The sequence below is a fragment of the Pseudophryne corroboree genome, chromosome 9 (assembly GCF_028390025.1).
Source record: "Pseudophryne corroboree isolate aPseCor3 chromosome 9, aPseCor3.hap2, whole genome shotgun sequence".
NCBI classification, from domain to species: domain Eukaryota; kingdom Metazoa; phylum Chordata; class Amphibia; order Anura; family Myobatrachidae; genus Pseudophryne; species Pseudophryne corroboree.
In genome coordinates, this window is record NC_086452.1 from 160,212,596 (window position 1) to 160,231,691 (window position 19,096).

General features: G+C 43.3%; 1 protein-coding gene across 2 annotated transcripts in view; it reads left to right on the plus strand.

The window, feature by feature from the left end:
* TGFBR3 (transforming growth factor beta receptor 3) overlaps nucleotides 1–19,096 on the plus strand; it is a 303,293-nt gene that overhangs the window by 239,190 nt on the left and 45,007 nt on the right. For both annotated transcript variants that reach the window (XM_063939908.1, XM_063939909.1), the window contains 3 exons: nucleotides 9,825–9,942; nucleotides 14,658–14,696; nucleotides 16,866–16,973. In XM_063939908.1, the coding sequence (XP_063795978.1) occupies nucleotides 9,825–9,942; nucleotides 14,658–14,696; nucleotides 16,866–16,973 (265 nt within the window). The remainder of the gene's footprint in view (nucleotides 1–9,824; nucleotides 9,943–14,657; nucleotides 14,697–16,865; nucleotides 16,974–19,096) is intronic.

A 19,096-nucleotide genomic window follows, 5' to 3' on the forward strand; every position in this document is an offset into this window, starting at 1 on the left:
AAAAAGAAAAAAAAATGTGAAAAGAAAAGCTCAACCTTTTCATGCATCGACCTTTCATGTGTCGACCATTTGTCCATTTCGACCATGTCAGTGTCGACCAATAGTGGTCGACCTAATGAGTGTCGACCTTAACACTGTCGACCATCTGAACAGATACCATTTTCAGTGATAGGGACCCAAAGTAGTCAGCTGTGATTTCTATACCTACATAGAGCGCATTCCACACTCAGGCTAAATAGTGATTGCTACCTGTGCTGCCATCAGAAATTGTAGGGCCTGGGACTGACAAAATATAACCTGTCGCTGTAACGTTGTTATACTACGTACATGACAGGAGGCCCTGTTACCTCTAGGCCAGCTTTGGATACCGCACAGGCTCCTGCCCTAATGTATATGGACTCACAGACCTTATTAAATATTGCCCATACACGGATAAGTATATCAATGTTACTGTCCTGTTCCAGCTCCTTCCAACCACTGTCCATGATGCATACAGTAGGTCCTCCATTAATTCAAACCCTGTGTTGCTGAAGTCCGCCAATATTCCTCAAACCCGCAGAAATATTAACACAATTAATCTTCAAGAACTTTACACTTCATTCCAACAACTGCTTTCACCTATTTCTGCATTCACCTCTTCTGAGATGGCTGTATCACACCTGAACCAGACTCTAGAACTAGCCCTTGATGAAGTGGCTCCAGCCACCCATCGCACTCCACGTAGGCCTAGATGTCAACCATGGCACTCCAAATTAACAAGACAACTACAAAAACTCACACGAAAACTTGAACGTCAGTGGCGTAAATCTCGTATTTCAAGTGACTTTCTCACATATAAGACTGTCTACCACTCTTATAGAAATGCCCTGGACACTGCCAAACAAACATATTTCCAAACTCTTATCTCTGCCCAAGCCTCTAACCCCAAACGACTCTTTAATACATTTAAATGACTTCTGAACCCTCCCTCATCTACCCCACCAGCCACTATCAAGGCACAGGATCTTGCTTCCTACTTCAAGGAGAAGATTTATAAGATCCGAGATGAAATGGTATGCTCTTCGGCAGCCAGTGACCTGCTCCGTTCTTTACCTGAACCCTCTGGCACTCTCTCTTCATTTGATCCCACAAATGAAGATAAAGTATCATCACTTTTCTCATCCTGCTTCTCTACTACCTCTCCTCTTGATCCTTTACCCTCACAAATAAGTAAAGCTTTGTCTCTGGTGTTCATCCCTACCTTAACTAACATCTGTAATCTCTCTCTCTCTACTGGTATTTTTCCTTCACTCTTCAAGCATGCAGTGATTACTCCCATTTAAAAAAAACAGAATTCTGACCCTAATGCTCTTTCAAACTACCGCCCTATCTCTCAGCTCCCTTGTCTCTCTAAGCTACTTGGGAGACTTGCCTACACTCGACTCACACACTTTCTTACCTCATACACTTTATTGGACCCACTTCAGTCAGGCTTCCGTTCCCAACATTCCACAGAGACAGCACTGACTAAAGTGGGTAATGATTTGGTCACTACGAAGTCTGAAGGCCACTACTCACTACTTATTCTTCTAGATCTATCTGCTGCATTTTACACTGTAGACCACTCTCTTCTCATACAGACACTACAATCACTAGGTCTTAAAGACACAGCCCTTTCTTGGTTCCTATCCTACCTATCTAATCGCTCCTTCAGTGTTCGCTTCTCTGAATCTACCTCCTCTTCGCTACCTCTTTCAGTTGGAGTACCGCAAGGCTCAGTCTTGGGTCCTCTGCTTTTCTCTATCTATACCTCATCTCTTGGTAAACTAATCAGCTCTTTTGGATTTCAGTATCATCTGTACGCAGATGATACTCAAATCTACCTATCCTCCCCTGACTTGTCCCTATCTGTACTGGACCGTGTCACTGAATGCCTTTCTGCCATTTCATCCTGGATGACATTTCGCCACCTCAAACTTAATATTTCAAAGACAGAGTTAATTATATTTCCACCGGCCAATAGTAGGTACCAACCTGATATCTCTATCACTGTTGAAAACTCGACTATCTACCCTACCCCACAAGCTCGCTGCCTAGGTGAATCCTTGACTCTGATCTGTCCTTTGTTCCCCACATTCAATCTGTCTCAAGATCATGTTACATGCATCTAAAAAACATATCCAAAATACGACCATACCTTACACAAGACACTGCTAAAACTCTAATCCACGCTCTCATTATCTCCCGCATTGATTATTGCAATAGTCTCCTAACTGGTCTTCCCAAAACGAGACTCTCACCACTACAATCCATTCTGAATGCAGCGGCGAGGCTTATCTTCCTTGCTAGACGTTCATTGTCTGCAGATCCACTCTGTCACTCCCTCCATTGGTTACCTGTATTCTACCGCATTCAATATAAAATACTTTTACTCACACACAAGGCCATTAACCAAACTACACCAACGTACATCACTTCGCTTATCACAAAATATCTCCCAACCCGACCTCTTCGCTCATCACAAGACCTGCAGCTCTCATCCACACTCATTACTCGCTCCCACTCACGATTGCAGGACTTTAATCGGGCTGCACCCACTCTGTGGAATGCCCTACCACGCACAATAATAATAATAATAATAATAATAAGCGTTCCCTGAAAACTCACCTCTTTAGGCAAGCATATCAAATTCCAGAACCGCCCACATAACTTTCATAAACCATCCTATCAAATTGCATCCACTCTGTACAGTCCACACATATCCACACATGTCTTCTCATTCTTCACTTTCCCTTCCTCTCGAACCCGGTTCATCATTGCTGTATGACCATATCATACAGCCCACCAAGAACCTTTGCAATCTGGCTAACAACTATGCAATAGATAGCACCTTTCCTTGTGTATACATGCCTATTTCCCTATAGATTGTAAGCTTGCGAGCAGGGCCTTCCTACCTCTATGACTGTTTGTTATCACCCAGTTTGTTATATCATTGTTATTTCCAATTGTAAAGCTCAACGGAATTTGCTGCGCTATATAAGAAACTGTTAATAAATAAATAAATAATACTGTATATATCAGTGTATATAGACCCTCCCCATCCCATATAGGGCCGGTGCTACCATTAGGCAGCTGCCTAAGGGCGCCAGCACCATGGGGGCACCACTGGATCCTCCTACCACAAATGAGATATCCTTCATCTACATGATGATAGCGGTGGCTGCAGGGCTTACCGGGCACAGCTGCCACTATCCTCACACTTTGCCCCTGCAAATCTACTCTCTCGGGTCCAGGGCAGACTGGCCACACACAGTACTGACCGTTGCATGACATGTCAGATGCTGTGATGCAGCCATCGCTGCCTGTTGTTCTCTCCTCCCCTTCCTTTCTTGCTGCACAGGGTAATTAGTATTGTGGGCAAGTAGCTAAAATGCTGTTAATATTGTATGGTGGTCACAGTAATGCTAATAGTATTGCCTGGCATTCACTTAAATGTTCTCCGTATTTTATGTTGGTCATTTAAACGCTCTTAGGCCGGGATGCAATAAAGTTCAAGTCCAGAGCCTGTGTGTGATACTGGACAAACTCAGATGTTTTTTAAAGGGGCAATCATGTACAAGCTAAACTATGCTTTGTACATAATTGCCCCTTTAAAAAAAAGTCTGGGTTTGGCTGACATCGCGTACGGCTACCGAATTCAGACTTCATTACATCCCGCCCTTAGTATTACATGGTGGTCTTGTAGACAGTGTTAATGTTATTGTTATTACTGTTATAGTATCATTATTTATATAATTTACATTATTAATAAATCTAAAAAATTATAAATTTAAAGGAGTCAATTATGTATATGAGCAGCTGGGCATTGGGGTATTAGAGGGATCAGGGGCGATATTGTGCAGCATTGCCTAGGGTGTCTAGAAACCTTGCACCACCCCTGATCCCATACATTGCACAGATCAGTCCTGGCACCAGTGCACTGAGTCTCTGATCACAAGTAGCAGCAGCCAGTCACTGTGGCCGCAGATGAGCAGCTCACAGCCGGGGTCTGTACTTGTCATGTCCATAAGAGCAGCATTACCACACAGGCTGCCCAACTACTGGCAGCTGGCAACTTACCCCCAAACCCTAGGCACAGCTGAGAGAGGTGCATCGTCCAGGTGTTATTACATCTCAAAACTCACCCTGAGAGCATGCACTAGCAAGCACACTCATCTGCCTGCTGGAGTGACTTCACTCACTGACATGTTGTACCCCGTCCATGTACAGCAGCAGGGCGGGAGAGGTGGGTGGTGGCACTGGGCAAGGCCACCGAGTGGGGCCATATCTATCCAGGCCCGGAACTGCAGTCCTGGCAGTTTCCCCCCTGATGGCGGCCCTGGTTGTATGTACATGGCTCAAACACATATGATGGCTTTTTTTGTACGCTATGGAACTGCTAAAGTTGTCAAGTGAAGCTGCCGCCCAGCAGTTAATAGAGAAGCCCACCAGAGCCATCGCAAACTCATTCGCAATTGCGTACACATTTGCAGCCTATATGCAGAAATGAGGAACATCGAGGCTAAGTGTAGATCTGTGGCTATGCAGACTGGACACAGCAGTAACGACACTGGCACAATGTTTTTGCTCGTAAAAGCTAGCAGCCGACAGCAGATACATGCCTCGAAAACGGCAATGACACACCTGCATTTTTCCAACTGCTCCCTGTTAACACCTCCAAACAGTCACTTCCTGTCAAGCACTTTTCCATGAAATCCTCATTACAGGCAAGATTGCAGCGGCAACATGGCGCATATACATCGCTATCGGGGCGCAGTCTGTCGATAATTGCTCCGTTGCATGACAATTGCCCATTGCGTTATGATATGACTCAAGCCCTTTATCTCTCTCCAAGGCTTAGTAAATAGACCCCTTGAGTTTTAATAATGATTCCAAATCAAGTCCTTTAGTTTGTTGGTCTCCCAGTGAGGGAGTGGGTGAGGCTAATGTTGTGTATACATCTGCTCCGGGGGGGTGTCCCATTTTGCTCTTCTGAGCATACACAAGGACCAGTAAATGCACAGTGGAGATTCAGTTGGGCTCCGGTCCCTCTGTGATGGGATTGGGCTTCAACAGCAGATGAGATGTGTACACACACAATAGCTGAGGCACTGAGTTACGCTTCTATTTGCTCTTTCTTAAATTACCTTTATAGTGGATAATTACTGACATGGTAGGAAACGTTACTCAGTGCTGATTTAGTTACCTTAGTACAATGTTGTGATGAGTTTTTGCTATGTGACCAGAGCAGGAAAATTAGTTTGTTTCATGACGGAAATACAGATTGCCCCTATAGTCTGAAAAGTGTTATCTTAAGTGCTTTTACATGCTACTAGAGTCAAGTAGGTACATTGACAGTTATTTGTGTCAGGTTACTTGTGTGTAGAAGTGTGTTTTGCCTCATTTGTGGAACGAGGAACACAAGAGGGGATTATATTTCACAGCATGCCCGCACTCCAGGGACCTGGATTCTAGAATGCAAGACATGACTGGCTTTTATCAAGAACCTTCGCTACCCTTCAACATGTTTATTTTGCAAATGTTGCATAATTTCTTCCCAGTCTATTTCAAGAGTCAGCAAGTTCAGTATCTACTGCAGGCCAAATACATTAATTGGACCTACGCACTCAATCATGATTTAATATTCTAGGCTTAGTTATATATTTGCTATGGCAGTTGTTCTCAAATTATATGCCGTGGCACCCTGGGGTACTTCGGAACACTTGCAGGGGTGCCCTGGGTTGGTGGTCCGGGACCAATTCAAATTATTTCTGGTCAATGTAATAGGCAAAACCAGTGCTGGTGGCTGTCAGTCATAAACTATGGGGTATATTTACTAAGCTCCCGATTTTGACCGATTTGGTGTTTTTTCTTCAAAGTGTCATCTCGGGAATTTACTAAACTCAAATCTCGGCAATGATGAGGGCATTCGTATTTTTTTGGAAGGCAAAGAAAAAAAATACGAATTAATACACCATCGATCAAATACGCCTGTTATTTGATACAACTCGGTAATTTACTAAAAATTCGAACTCAGAAACACTGCCGGCAATAGCCAAACACTGCTGTGAAAAAATACAAATCGTAAAAAAAGCAGTTTTAAAATAGACCTGCGAGACCGCGAGTAACCTCAACCGCTGACCGCAAAGTTCCCACCGTTGGATACAATGGAGCGCCTATGCGCTACATTGTAAATCTGCCGTGCGCAGCCTGACTGACAGCTCAGGAGCGCACAGCCAATCAGGAGAGTGCCATGACGTGGCGCTCCCTGATTGGCTGAAGGGGACCCTCTTTGATAGGAGTCACAGGGGGTCCCGGCAGTCGGGGAAAGGGGTCCCATGTGTAAACATAGGACCCCTTTCAGTGCGTGGTTCGGGTTTTTCGGTTAGTTTTTTTGGCAAGTACGTGGATTACAAAGAGGACGGAGCTACACTGGATTGTGTGAGTATAATTTTATTTACAGGTACCCAGGGATTCTACGTGGAGAAGTGGACCGAGCCTCGTGTGAACATAGGTAAGAATGTGTGTATATAGGTGTGCATGTACTGTCACGGTGTGTGTGCTCTGTTTTTTGTTGGGTATTTTTTTTTGTAGTAGAACTACAGGTACCAGCGGGCCCATTTTTCCACCGCATGCTGGTACTTGTGGTTCTCCAAGTACCAGCTTGCGGGGAGGCTTGCTGGGACTTGTAGTACTGCTACAAAAAACAATATTCTTTTTTTTACACTATGGCTATCAGCCCCCCATCCGCCGCCCTTGGATGGGGGGATAGCCTCGGGCTTCACCCCTGGCCCTTGGGTGGCTGGAGGGGGGGGGACCCATTGATTTAAGGGGTTCCCACTCCTCCAGGGTACCCCGGCCAGGGGTGACTGGTTAGTGATTTAATGCCAGGGCCGCAGCGACCAAGATAAAAGTTTCCCCCGGCTGTGGCATTATCTCTCTGACTAGTGGAGCCCGGTGTTGGTTCAAAAAATACGGGGGACCCCTACGCTTTTTGTCTCCCGTATTTTTTGCACCAGGACCAGGCGCAGAGCCCGGTGCTGGTTGTTAAAATATGGGTGATCCCCAATTAACTTTTTCCCCGTATTTTTACAACCAGGACCGGCTCAAAGAGCCCGAGGCTAATTATGCTTAGGAGGGGGGACCCCACGCATTTTTTTTTTTGTGAATTTTAACTCTTTAAACACTTTTTTAAGGTACACAATGAAGCCCTGCACGGATCTCACAGATCCGGCCGGGATTCATTGTGTTAAGTTCGGCAGTGTTTTACTAATCACTCCCGTAAAACACTGGCCGAAATTACGAATGACATCGACATCGGAAAAAACAAAAATGCAGAATACGACAGCATAGTAAATGTGACGTAAAAAATTCAAAAAGTTGCAAATTCACACATTCCATGTCATTCATGTTTAATCTCCCTCCAAATCGACACAAATACGAATTTTAGTAAATATACCCCTATGTGGACAAATCTTGTCCCTCACCACAATTTGAACTCAATGATGACATATAAACACACTTTACTTAATTTAATATTTCTTCCTAAATTTCTCAATAAGAAACTTTTGACCTAGGGGTCCCTTGAAAAATATTCTTATACTCTAGAGCGCTGTGACTCAAAAAGGTTTGGGAACCACTGTGCTATGCTGATAGGAAATTATCACTCTGGTGCATCATTTTTCAACACCTCAAATGTGCTCAGTAAAACCCTTTCCATAGAATCTAGTGTTACCAATTGTTGGTTTCTTGGCGCCCTATGTGAAGGGTAACGTGAAACCCTATGGTTATAAAGCATGAACCTTGGCTTAATAATATATGCAACTCAAACTCAAGTAAAATATAATGAATCTGCATTTATGTCCTGGATCGAGATTATAGTGTTCCTCCTGTTAATAGCATGTAAGCTCACACGAACAGGGTCCTCTTCCCTCATGTGCTTTTCCTTCACTTATACCCCTTTTCCACTAGCTAAATTTACCCGTGTTTTTGCATGGGGGGGGCGCATCGACACAGGGTTTTTGTAAGTGGAAATGGCTCAACACGGTTGAGTGACCTGGGAATCCTACCCGGATAGCTACCTGGGTAGAACACGGTAATGACTCGGGTAAGTGTGCAGTGGAAACGGTCATTACCCATGTTTTCAGACCCGAGTAACGCTCTGAGACGCTGATTGGTGCTTCTGGGGCACAGGAAGATGATGTCATCCCTGGGAGACACGCTGGGCACATGCAGGCACTTAAACTATCTTCTATTCCATACTCCCTTCATCCTCACCAAATCCCTTGGTTTTCAGCCACCCTGTTACTTACAGTATTTCAGCGTCATCTGCTTATTCAGCTATGTATATACCCTGTAATTGTTCTATATTGCCTGTAAGTCACTGTTTTCTTGTTTTGCTTATTTGTTTAAGTTCCCTTGTGACGCCATATAAATAAAGGATGATAATAATATGGCTGAAAGCTGCAGTACCACCTACAGTTGTAGATATATCCTCAAATCACACCATTTATGTGATGACATGTAAATGCTAGTGTCAGCCTTTCCTTGTGCAGTAGCATGCACCAGAGAGGGCATGCCCTGAGACGTTCATTTTCTGGGCCCCTGTACACAGTACCACCGCCGTTGTTTCTAGACAGTCCACTATAGCATTTTTGTGCATACAGTCAGGGTGACTCGTGCACTGTAGGGGTTTTCAGAATAACTTGCGCATTTGCAGTAGCAAATAATCGCTCCGCTGCGCTGTCATCTACATTGCGTTCAGTAACGTCCACCTATGAATGAGGCCCTCAGTATACTACTAGCTACTTACTGTAGTACACTATTAGTGACTTAAGGTGCAAACGTTTGGATAAAGTACTAAGCACGGGAATGGCTACCCTTGGCGGAGCATCTAAGTCACGTCACGCATCTCACGCCATGTGGCGAAAAAAGAATGGCTGCATGAGGACACATCTGTAAGAGAATATTTTACCAGTGTGTCTATCAAGCCTACCTGGATGTAGAAAGTAATCCTGCAATGGGACTAAATAATTAGAGAATACGTGTGCAATTGCAGAAACAGGTGACATGATGGGAGTTGTAGTTCTAAAAAAGCAGACGAGCTACCGGTTGCCTTCTACAGGTTGAGACTTCTCTTTTTTTAAGGTCTGTTACGGTGAACTGTGCGTTTAATCTATTTTTTTCCTGTCTGTTTGAACTGTTCCTTCTGGGCATGCTGTTCCAGGTCAGGATGACAGTTGTTGAAGGTTTTTATGATGGGATCCGGTCTGAAAATCGACAGTGTCTAGGTCGACAATGTTTAGGTCGACCACTATAGGTCGACAGTCACTAGGTCGACATGGATGGAAGGTCGACAGGGTTTCTAGGTCGACATGTGCTAGGTCGACAGGTCTAAAGGTCGACATGAGTTTTTGAATTTTTTTTCCCCCCATACTTAACGATCCACGTGGACTACGATTGGAACGGTAAAGTGTGCCGAGCGAAGCGGTAGCGGAGCGAAGGGACCATGCACGAAGCATGGCGAGCGAAGCGAGCCATGCGAGGGGACGCGGTGCACTAATTTGGGATCCCGGTCACTTTCCGAAGAAAACGACAAAAAAAAAAAAATCCTCATGTCGACCTTTAGACCTGTCGACCTAGCACATGTCGACCTAGAAACCCTGTCGACCTTCCATCCATGTCGACCTAGTGACTGTCGACCTATAGTGGTCGACCTAGACACTATCGATAAAACGAACCACACCCTTTTATGATACTGAAGTGTACACTGAATCCCTTCCTGACCTTGCATTTCTTTCTTACAGTGCATTGAACTTGATGAAGCCTGCACTTCCCTTACCACCAGTATGATACTTTCTATGATGCAGAACAAGAAGACAGTCACAAGACCATTGGCAGTGATCACGTTAGAGAACCCCGCAGGTAACAGCACATCAAGAGAAACACTTTATGTAAAAAAAAAACCCAGTGAAATATTTATTCTACTTTTCAGAAACCTTTTGTATTACTGAAATATATTTTTACTGGATAGAATAGTTTTCTCACCCGAACAAGGTTCTAAAGGCAAATGTATACACCAGCGGTCTGTGCAGACATTATAGGATGGTATAACATGCTTAAAATATTTGGGCCATAGGATTTAGCTTGATGTAAACATTTCAGTACCAAAGATATCCTTAAATGGGGATGTAAATGAATTTTGCATAGAACAGTGTGCAAGAGCAGTGTAGTTACTTGCTGTATAAAGTGGTAATCAATTATCTACAAAAAGGAATATTTATAGTTTAGTTATAAGATTTGGTTGTTGTATTATTGTAATACCAATTCAGAGTGCCAAAAAATTGTTTGCTACATGGTCCAGACAGCTTTATAGCAACCATTTTAATTACTCCAATTTGCAGCAAACTGGTCATAAAAAAAATGGAATTGTTTTGACTAACATTGAGTAACCATGGTTACATGATCATTACTCAGTAGTGTGCAATTCAAAAAGAAAACTTTATCCAGACCCCCAGAACAACGACAGGACACATACACAGAAACAAAAGTCAAGGACTCATCTAGCTGATTGTTAATGCACATATTACAGATATAATGCATCACTTGTTCATTTAAAATATGATGTGCTCTAGCTGCAATAATAAAATAGTACTTTGTAGATATACAAAATGTCATTGGGTATTATATCTCCTGGAAAAATATGTACAGTCTACAATGGCACACATCTCTCTCTCTCCACTAGTGGGATGAGATTAGTGGTGTTTCTGATCACAATGACATTTTAGTGATAACAATGGACAGGAAAGAATGTAACAGTATAAGATAGGAATATTATGATATCCAGACTCTAGCATTTCATTATGGAAAGGACTGTCTTGTTTCTCCACATGAAATTTGGACACTTCAGGTTTCTGTGTAAGTGGTGTTCAAAGGAAAACATACTATAAATATAATGATAAAATGAATACATAAATCAATGTAACATTTAGTAATAAGTCTAATACAACATATCTGGTCTGACAAAGGTTTGGAAACTATGGGGCGCACATTGTGTACGACTTCAAAGTATCTGCAAGATGCGTCTCTCTAGCTGATTTCTGCTTGCAGCCTTTGGTGGTGCAGTCAGAAGTCAGGCTACCGTAATTGTTTATGTGAGCTGCATGTGTGTAATTCATTCTTCCCCTATGTGAGGTAGGATGTACAGATATGTCCTCATAAATCTTTGCTGCATACATCCCAACTGTCCCGATTTTCGCGGGACAGTCCAGTTTCTTTGGGACTGTCCCACTGTTCCACCCGTGGGCGGCAGTGTTCCTTGGTGGTGGGGGTGGGGGAGACAGTTTGGAGGCTCCTGTCGCTCGTTGCTCTGCTAGGAGCAGCGGTGAATGGATGCTGTGCGCATGCACGCAGTGTCTATTCACGGGAGATACAGGAGCAGGGGGCATGGCCAGCAGCTGGTCATGCCCCCATAGTGACGAATACGGGGCGTGGCTCACAATTGTGGCATTCCTTCAAGGCCACACCCCCTTCCATCTAGGCCACACACCCGGGTACACCTGCGCAGGGGAGTCCCAGGTACCAGCCTAATGATGTTGGGAGGTATGTTGCTGCAGTCACGCCAGACAGCCCCTCATGGCACGCCAGGTCATGTGAGGCTGCTGGCATCATGCGTCTTTTTTGCCGACTAATTAATTTGATATATGACACTTGTATATCTGTGTGCGACTGAGTCTCTGAATCTGTATATGGGAGGTCATTCCGAGTTGTTCGCTCGCAAGGCGATTTTAGCAGAGTTGCTCACGCTAAGCCGCCGCCTACTGGGAGTGAATCTTAGCATCTTAAAATTGCGAACGACGTATTCGCAATTTTGCGATTACAAACTTCTTAGCAGTTTCAGAGTAGCTTCAGACTTACTCGGCATCTGCGATCAGTTCAGTGCTTGTCGTTCCTGGTTTGACGTCACAAACACACCCAGCGTTCGCCCAGACACTCCCCCGTTTCTCCAGCCACTCCTGCGTTTTTTCCGGAAACGGTAGCGTTTTTTCCCACACGCCCATAAAACGGCCTGTTTCCTCCCAGAAACACCCATTTCCTGTCAATCACACTACGATCGCCTGAGCGAAGAAAAAGCCGTGAGTAAAAATCCTAACTTCATAGCAAATTTACTTGGCGCAGTCGCAGTGCGGACATTGCGCATGCGCACTAAGCGGAAAGTCGCTGCGATGCGATGAAATTTACCGAGCGAACAACTCGGAATGAGGGCCCTGAAGTGCTACAATAGCAGCTACGACTTTTTTCCAATACAAGTTCTGTTCTGCTGCTTATACAAACTCAGTCGCACAAAGATATACAACTGCCGCATATTAAATTAAACAGCACAGTCCCTGATGCACCCTAGCTGCATTATCAAAAAAAGACGGCGACGCTAGTTGCACGGGAACTGGTGGCTCACTCACGCCATGCATCTTCCGCTATATATATAAAGTTTGGGGGGATGGGGGGGGTTCAAATGTTTAAGACTTTTTTCCAAAAATTACTCCAGGATTGTTAAAAAAAAATTTTTTTTTTTTTTAATTATCAAATTCTCAATGATGTTAGTAAGAGATATTTTACCCTTGTGGTATAATATATTAGCAAATATGCGTAATAAAATTATACAGAAATGGGGATAAATAGCTATTATTTACAACATTTGATAATACCAAAATCAGACATTTGTAGATGAAATATTATCCAGTTAAGTTGTTAATTTATGATCCACCTGTGTGGAACTAATTGATGAGAAATGCAATAATAAATAAGTATGAAGTCCAGAAGTAGACTTTTGTATACCTGGTAGACGGGGCCTCTTTGGATGGTCTGTGGCTCTAAATATATTAAGGTGCTGATTCTGAGTTTTGGCGCAAAGCAAACAAGAAGAAGTAACTTAGCACCTTGGTAAAATCATGTTGCACTGCAGTTTGGCAGATATAACAGAGAGGTTTAGGGCCACATCCAGGGGTTAAAGTGGGCTGGATTTTCATTTTGTCAGTTCTAATTACAGACGGTCCGCCCGCCCGCCCACCTTACCGGGACACAGCAGAGAAAGTACTAGGTACATGGCTTACCAAGCAGGGAAACGCTCTGGGCTTCATGCCCGGGGATATTCAATTATTTATTCGCTGATGTTAGACCGCGGGTACTGTGTGGTGGGTGTAGTAGGGTATACCGGTGACCGGGCTCCCGGCGGCCAGCATACCGGCGCCGGAATCCCGCTCGCCGGCATACCAACAGCTGGGTGAGCGCAAATGAGCCCCTTGCATGCTCGCTGCACTTGCCACTCTGCGGGAATGGTGCACCACACTATCTATTCTCCCTCCAGGGGGGTCGTGGACCCCCAAGAGGGAGAAAAGGTGTAGGTATGCCGGCTGTCGGTATTCCGGCGCCGGTATACTATGCACCGGGATCCCGACTGGCGGCAAACTGAAGAACACCCCTCTGTGGTAACCAGTAGGTTTTCTTGTAAAATGCAAAAAACCTATGGGTTTCCCCACATCTTAAATCCCAAGGGTGCATTTTAACGTGGAAGGGTGCCCTCTGGTATTTAACCCGCATGGTTTCGGCAGTTAAATGAATCGGTCAGTGCGGACAATCCATGCTAGTCACATATGCCCCTTAGATTAGAGGGGTGTCCAAACACCCAAACTAAATAAATGTATTTGCACCCCTTGCATTGCAACATGGTTTGTTCCAGATACAAAGTTACTTTTTTGCTTTTGCTCCCACCTCAGAATCAGCCTCTAGAATTGGTCTTGGACAGTGCTATTTCTCTCCCTGAAACATACCTCCCAACTTTTCATACTTACAAAGAGGGACACACGCGCTCCCGAAAAAGGGGCGTGACCTAAGGGAAAGGGGGCGTCGCTTCGCGGGAGGACCGCGAACGCGAGCCACGCTCCGTTTTCGTCACTGAGGGGGCATGCCCAGCGCTCTGTGAGCTGCTGGCATGCCCTCTCTGTCTCCAATGAATAGACGCTGTGCGCATGCGCACAGCGTCTATTCACTGCTGCTCTGCTAAGCAGGGCAGCGAGAGACAGAGCCTCCCAACTGCCAAACCCCCCCTTCCCCCCCCCCTGCCACTGCGGGATTGTAGCAAAGTGTAATAAAGTATGTAGTTAAGATTTTTGGCTAAATATAATAGGGTGCAGGAGTTTGTGCGAGAATGCCCGTATTTTTAAAGAGGCAATCATTTACAAAGTAAAACCAGGTTGGTTTTGACTTGTAAATGATTGGTGCTTTAAAAAATCCAGGCATTCTCGCACAAACTCACGCACCTCCGGCTTCTGGCACCCTATTACAGTTCGCCCCTTATGTTCACAGTTGATCTCAGTGTTGTTTGCCACTATTCATAGTCCACAATATTATCCAATGAGTCTGACCAATAATTTTTGTACCTGCCTAATTTCACATATATAAATGCCAACTATCTAGCAACTAGTTACAGATGCTGGATAAGATATTTACACTTCTTATAATATTTATACATACTGTATTGAAAAATCTCACTAGGCTGTTTTTATCATTGCATAGATTTCATATTTATTTCATTTTTATAATATTTTGCTATATTTTCATCTGGATTCTTTGTTTTGAAACAGATAACTCCAAAAATCAGAACAGTCCAAGTATACCCGAACGTAAGTGATATTAATAATTTATTTACTTATTTTTTTCAAATTCTGTTTTTAGAAATGGCTTCTTAACATTCTTTTTTGACAAAATAAAGTAGGACATGTTAGTGAAAGTTACATAACCGGTTGTTAAGTTATACAAAAGAAATTACAGAACTCTACCAAACAATAAGCCCTGATTCAGAATCCAAATAAATAGAAGTTTACCTTAAGAGCTAATTTCCTTAGTGAATGACATGCACTTACCTTATGTTGCGTCAATGAAAGGCACAGTTTGTACAATCCCCACCGTACATGCTGCAAGGGGTGGCGATCTTTATTGAAACTCATGCCTACATATGATTGAGGCTGCAGGTAGACCCAAGTGGGGCAATGTGCCAATATCCCATAGAGAGTACAACAAAATGATCTGCGATCAAACTGAATACCAGCAAATATTGGCTAATAATTGTGCATTATGGTGAATCTAACACAATGGGCAAAATTTAAATGTTGTTCCGCCGGCAGCCAGTAGATGAAGCCCAAACTGAGTTATTCAATTGTACAGATGGAGCTGCGCTCATCTGAGGCGTTTCCACCGCAGGCGTGCACTCCCGACGTGACTAGGCGATCCATCCGCCTTGTCACGCCGGGAGCGCACAGAGATGCTCCCATTCTGAGCGTCTCCGTCCGGGTGCGTGGCGGAGACGCTCTCCCATTCTAGTGAATGGGGCACGTCTCCATCACGGGCGCGCGCGCCTGGCCGGACAGACGGAGCCACGACTAGCGTGGCTCCATCTGTAGCTCTGTTCGGGCGCGATGGCTGCCAGCGTCTGCATTTCAGCTTGCACCCTCTCGGAGTGGCGAACTGAAATGTGCAAAAAGTGACCCATTTGCCGTTTTTGTGATCGCTGCTTTACTCAGCTAAACCTGACCTTAATGGGCACGATAAGTGCGAAAGTCAGAAACAATTGATTATCGCGCCCACAATCTCCCGTAACTTTAGACGGGAGATCGGGCGTGATGATCAATTGAATATCGCCCAACATATGATTTCTCATCTGAGTGAAAATTATGTTTAGTTATATATCTGGGGCCTGTGTCCTGCTGTCAGACAGTAATCTCTGTTACTTGCTGGTATAACAAACTCAAGGACAACTAGTCATTCACAAATTGCTTAAAGGCACTTTGCGCCACTCTATGCCTCATGTCACTGGAAAATGACTAGTTCTAGAGAACTGATGTACTGCGTTCTCATACACATTGGTTCATCCCACAAAATGGCTGCCACATCCATGTATAAATGCTGCATATACTTTAAACCCAATTCATGCAAACACCCATTTAGTTTGCCATGACCGCTATAAAATCTGATGTTTTGTTTTTGTCTGCGCATTGTTCTAAATTTCCACCCAACCGTCTGATATTAATGTAGTTCCATTGACTCTGACTTTATTATTAGAATAAGAGGCATATGCCAATAATAAAAAGTATATAAATAAAATAAAAGAATGAATGCCTCAAGGATTTGAAAGAAAATAGAAGCACACTTGGATATCAATAGAGGGTGTCTCTGTGTGGCTTTTTCAACTAAAGGAAGTGTATTTTTTTTGTCTGGAATTAATTTCAAACCTATACAGATTTGCCAAATATTGAGAACAATAGAATCTATTTCTGTGATTCTCTGTCCTTTGCCTGACATCACTTATTTCACAAGCGGTTCCGCTCTCCACCTACAAATGGGAACACGTCCAGAAAGGTTTCATAGGTTACAAAATAAAGTTGGCTGAGATGGCAGTACTCATGTAGGAATAAGTGATATTTCCTTAAATCTTAGTAATACTGTCAGTGCGGCATTTAAAGGCCATTGCAGTTAAGTGCTTCTGCGAAAATCCATTTTTCACAGTGGTGAATGTAGACATGTTCCGAAGGGCCTGATTTCTTACAGCTATGTGGAAGGTCATTTCTACCCCCTGATATGTTGATCTCATAAGGAAAAAACTACAGGCTCATGCTGGTATATAAACTGATTTATTGCCCTAAATGTGAAATTTAGATGTATGAAAGAGCTTTTTTTTTTTTTTTTTTTTTTTTTTTTGCAAAACTGGTTGATGTGGTGCCAAAATTACATTTCGGAAATGTGCAGATTTTGTGTCAGTCACTGTGAATAACGGAGCTGAATTTTTGTTACTCTAGCTGTTTTCTACGGTCTGGACACACCGACGGTGGTCGGAATTGCATTTGCAGCTTTCATAATTGGTGCACTGTTAACGGCAGCATTGTGGTACATCTATTCTCACACAGGTAAGTCTTAGCTTCTTTTTCAATTTGTTTTTGTGGTTTTGCAAGTAGCTGTTCTAGCATAAAACATTTGATAACGGAACGTGGATTGTGTTTTGGTTGGTGACTGCTAGAGACGAGCGGGATTCATTTTTGTCAAGTCTGCATATTCCACCTAGGGAATCATTGTACATTATTTAAAGATAATTCAAGGTACAAGTATCTCAGTAACATGGGGTCTGATTCGGATGTGGTTGGAAAGTGCATCGCTGCAGCAGGAGGCGACTGATGTAGACGCCTCCGGGTTGCATTAATGACCCTTGATGTGTCCTAGTACGCAGCATTGGAGCACCTGCGACACCATCGGTCAGTTGTGTGACCAGTAGAGTAGCACAAGTCGGCCGTAGCAGCTTCTACCAAGAGGCCAGGAAATCTCTGTTTTCCGAAGGGAGATACTAGCCTTGTACTCCCCCAAAACAGCAGCTACACGTCTCTGTTTTGGGAAACCGTGGTCGTCACCGTCCCCTCCATGTTCCCAAACGACAGCAGACTGTCAATCACTGACAGCCTTCAGCCGATCTGCTACTAGCATTGCAGACCCGTACATTATATGCGCAGCACGGTTCCTGGCTACGTGCCGATCCTCCAGATACATCTGAATCAGGACCATGGTTACATTAGTGTTGGGGAAGATAATCTCAAATATCAAATACAGTTAAAAGAGTAGTGCACCATTTATTAAAACAGACATAAAGGGAACATGATTATACAAGATTGTATTTGTCATTTTTCTTGTAGAATTTTTAAACTTAAAGCACGTCATTGGTTGCTATAGGCAACAATCCATTTTCCTACCTGATTTTTGATAACTATCCCCCACACTGAGTACTAGTAGAATCATGGAGAACCCACTGATGCTGTAATGGACACTACTCTTACGTGGGAGGTAGGACAGAAGTGGGTCTGCTAGTTTGGATGGAGGCATGGGCTATTGTGAACATGTTATTGATGGGTAGAGTACGCCTTTGTTTAGATTTAGCGCCTCAAGTTGTATGATTGGAAAATAGAGCCTTCAGTGAACCTTAAATGTGTTATTGGTTTTCAAGGTTATAATCATATTCCTGATACAGATGTATAAAGTGTTGTTCTGTAATGTTGTTTTCCCACGAATACATGAATATAATGACTCATTTTGACATCACTATGTACCATATAGTACTAATTCTGGATGTTGTGAGCGAAAACATAATCCTTGTACAGGGCCGAAACTAGGAATTCTGTCACCCGGGGCAGGGCATTAATTCGTCGCCACACACACACACACACACACACAAAAGAAAAAAATTAACATAAATATAATAATAGTAATAATAATAATATAGAAATAAATAAGATAGAAAATAATAATAATAAAAAATAATAATAAATACGTTTCATCAAGGTGCAGTGCTGTGAAGAAAAAGATATACCACTGCACCTTGATAAAATACGTCCATAGGACGTTGAAACGTCGGTGATACTGGATATGCTGTTCTTTTATTTGTAACTACAGCTCTCAATACATTTGATGATTTGAAAAAGTCCGGTGAGTGCCGCCTGGTTCTTGAATTGCTATCAGGGACATGCTTACAAAGTATTACCCAGAGAACCCAGCTGAGCCTACATGATTGAAGGAGGGCACCCCGGCGTTTGTTTATTGACAGAGAGTGCCATTAAGAAGAGGATTGGTGTGTGTGTGTATATATATATATATATATATATATATATATAGAACATGTATATTCCTGCACTCGCATCAAGGAAAATAACAACAATGGGGTGCTCCTAGTGGGATTCTCCAAAGTTAGGTAGGCCCACAATATTCAGGCAAGAGTCCAGAGGTTAGGAGGTGCACTCATCCAGTAAATAATTTTCAGCGACTTTTCTTTATTCACAATGACTTTATTGGTAGAAATTCGGCTTATTCAGTCGACGTTTCGATCCTCAGTTTTAGGATCTTTATCAAGACAAGCTTCAAATTATAGACAATGCTATAAAGGCATCATATATTGATTTCTACAAAACAATAAACAATACATACATGAACTCAAAACAATACATTACAAGGACTCAGAACAAAAAAACATAAAAGCGTGTATTGATAGACC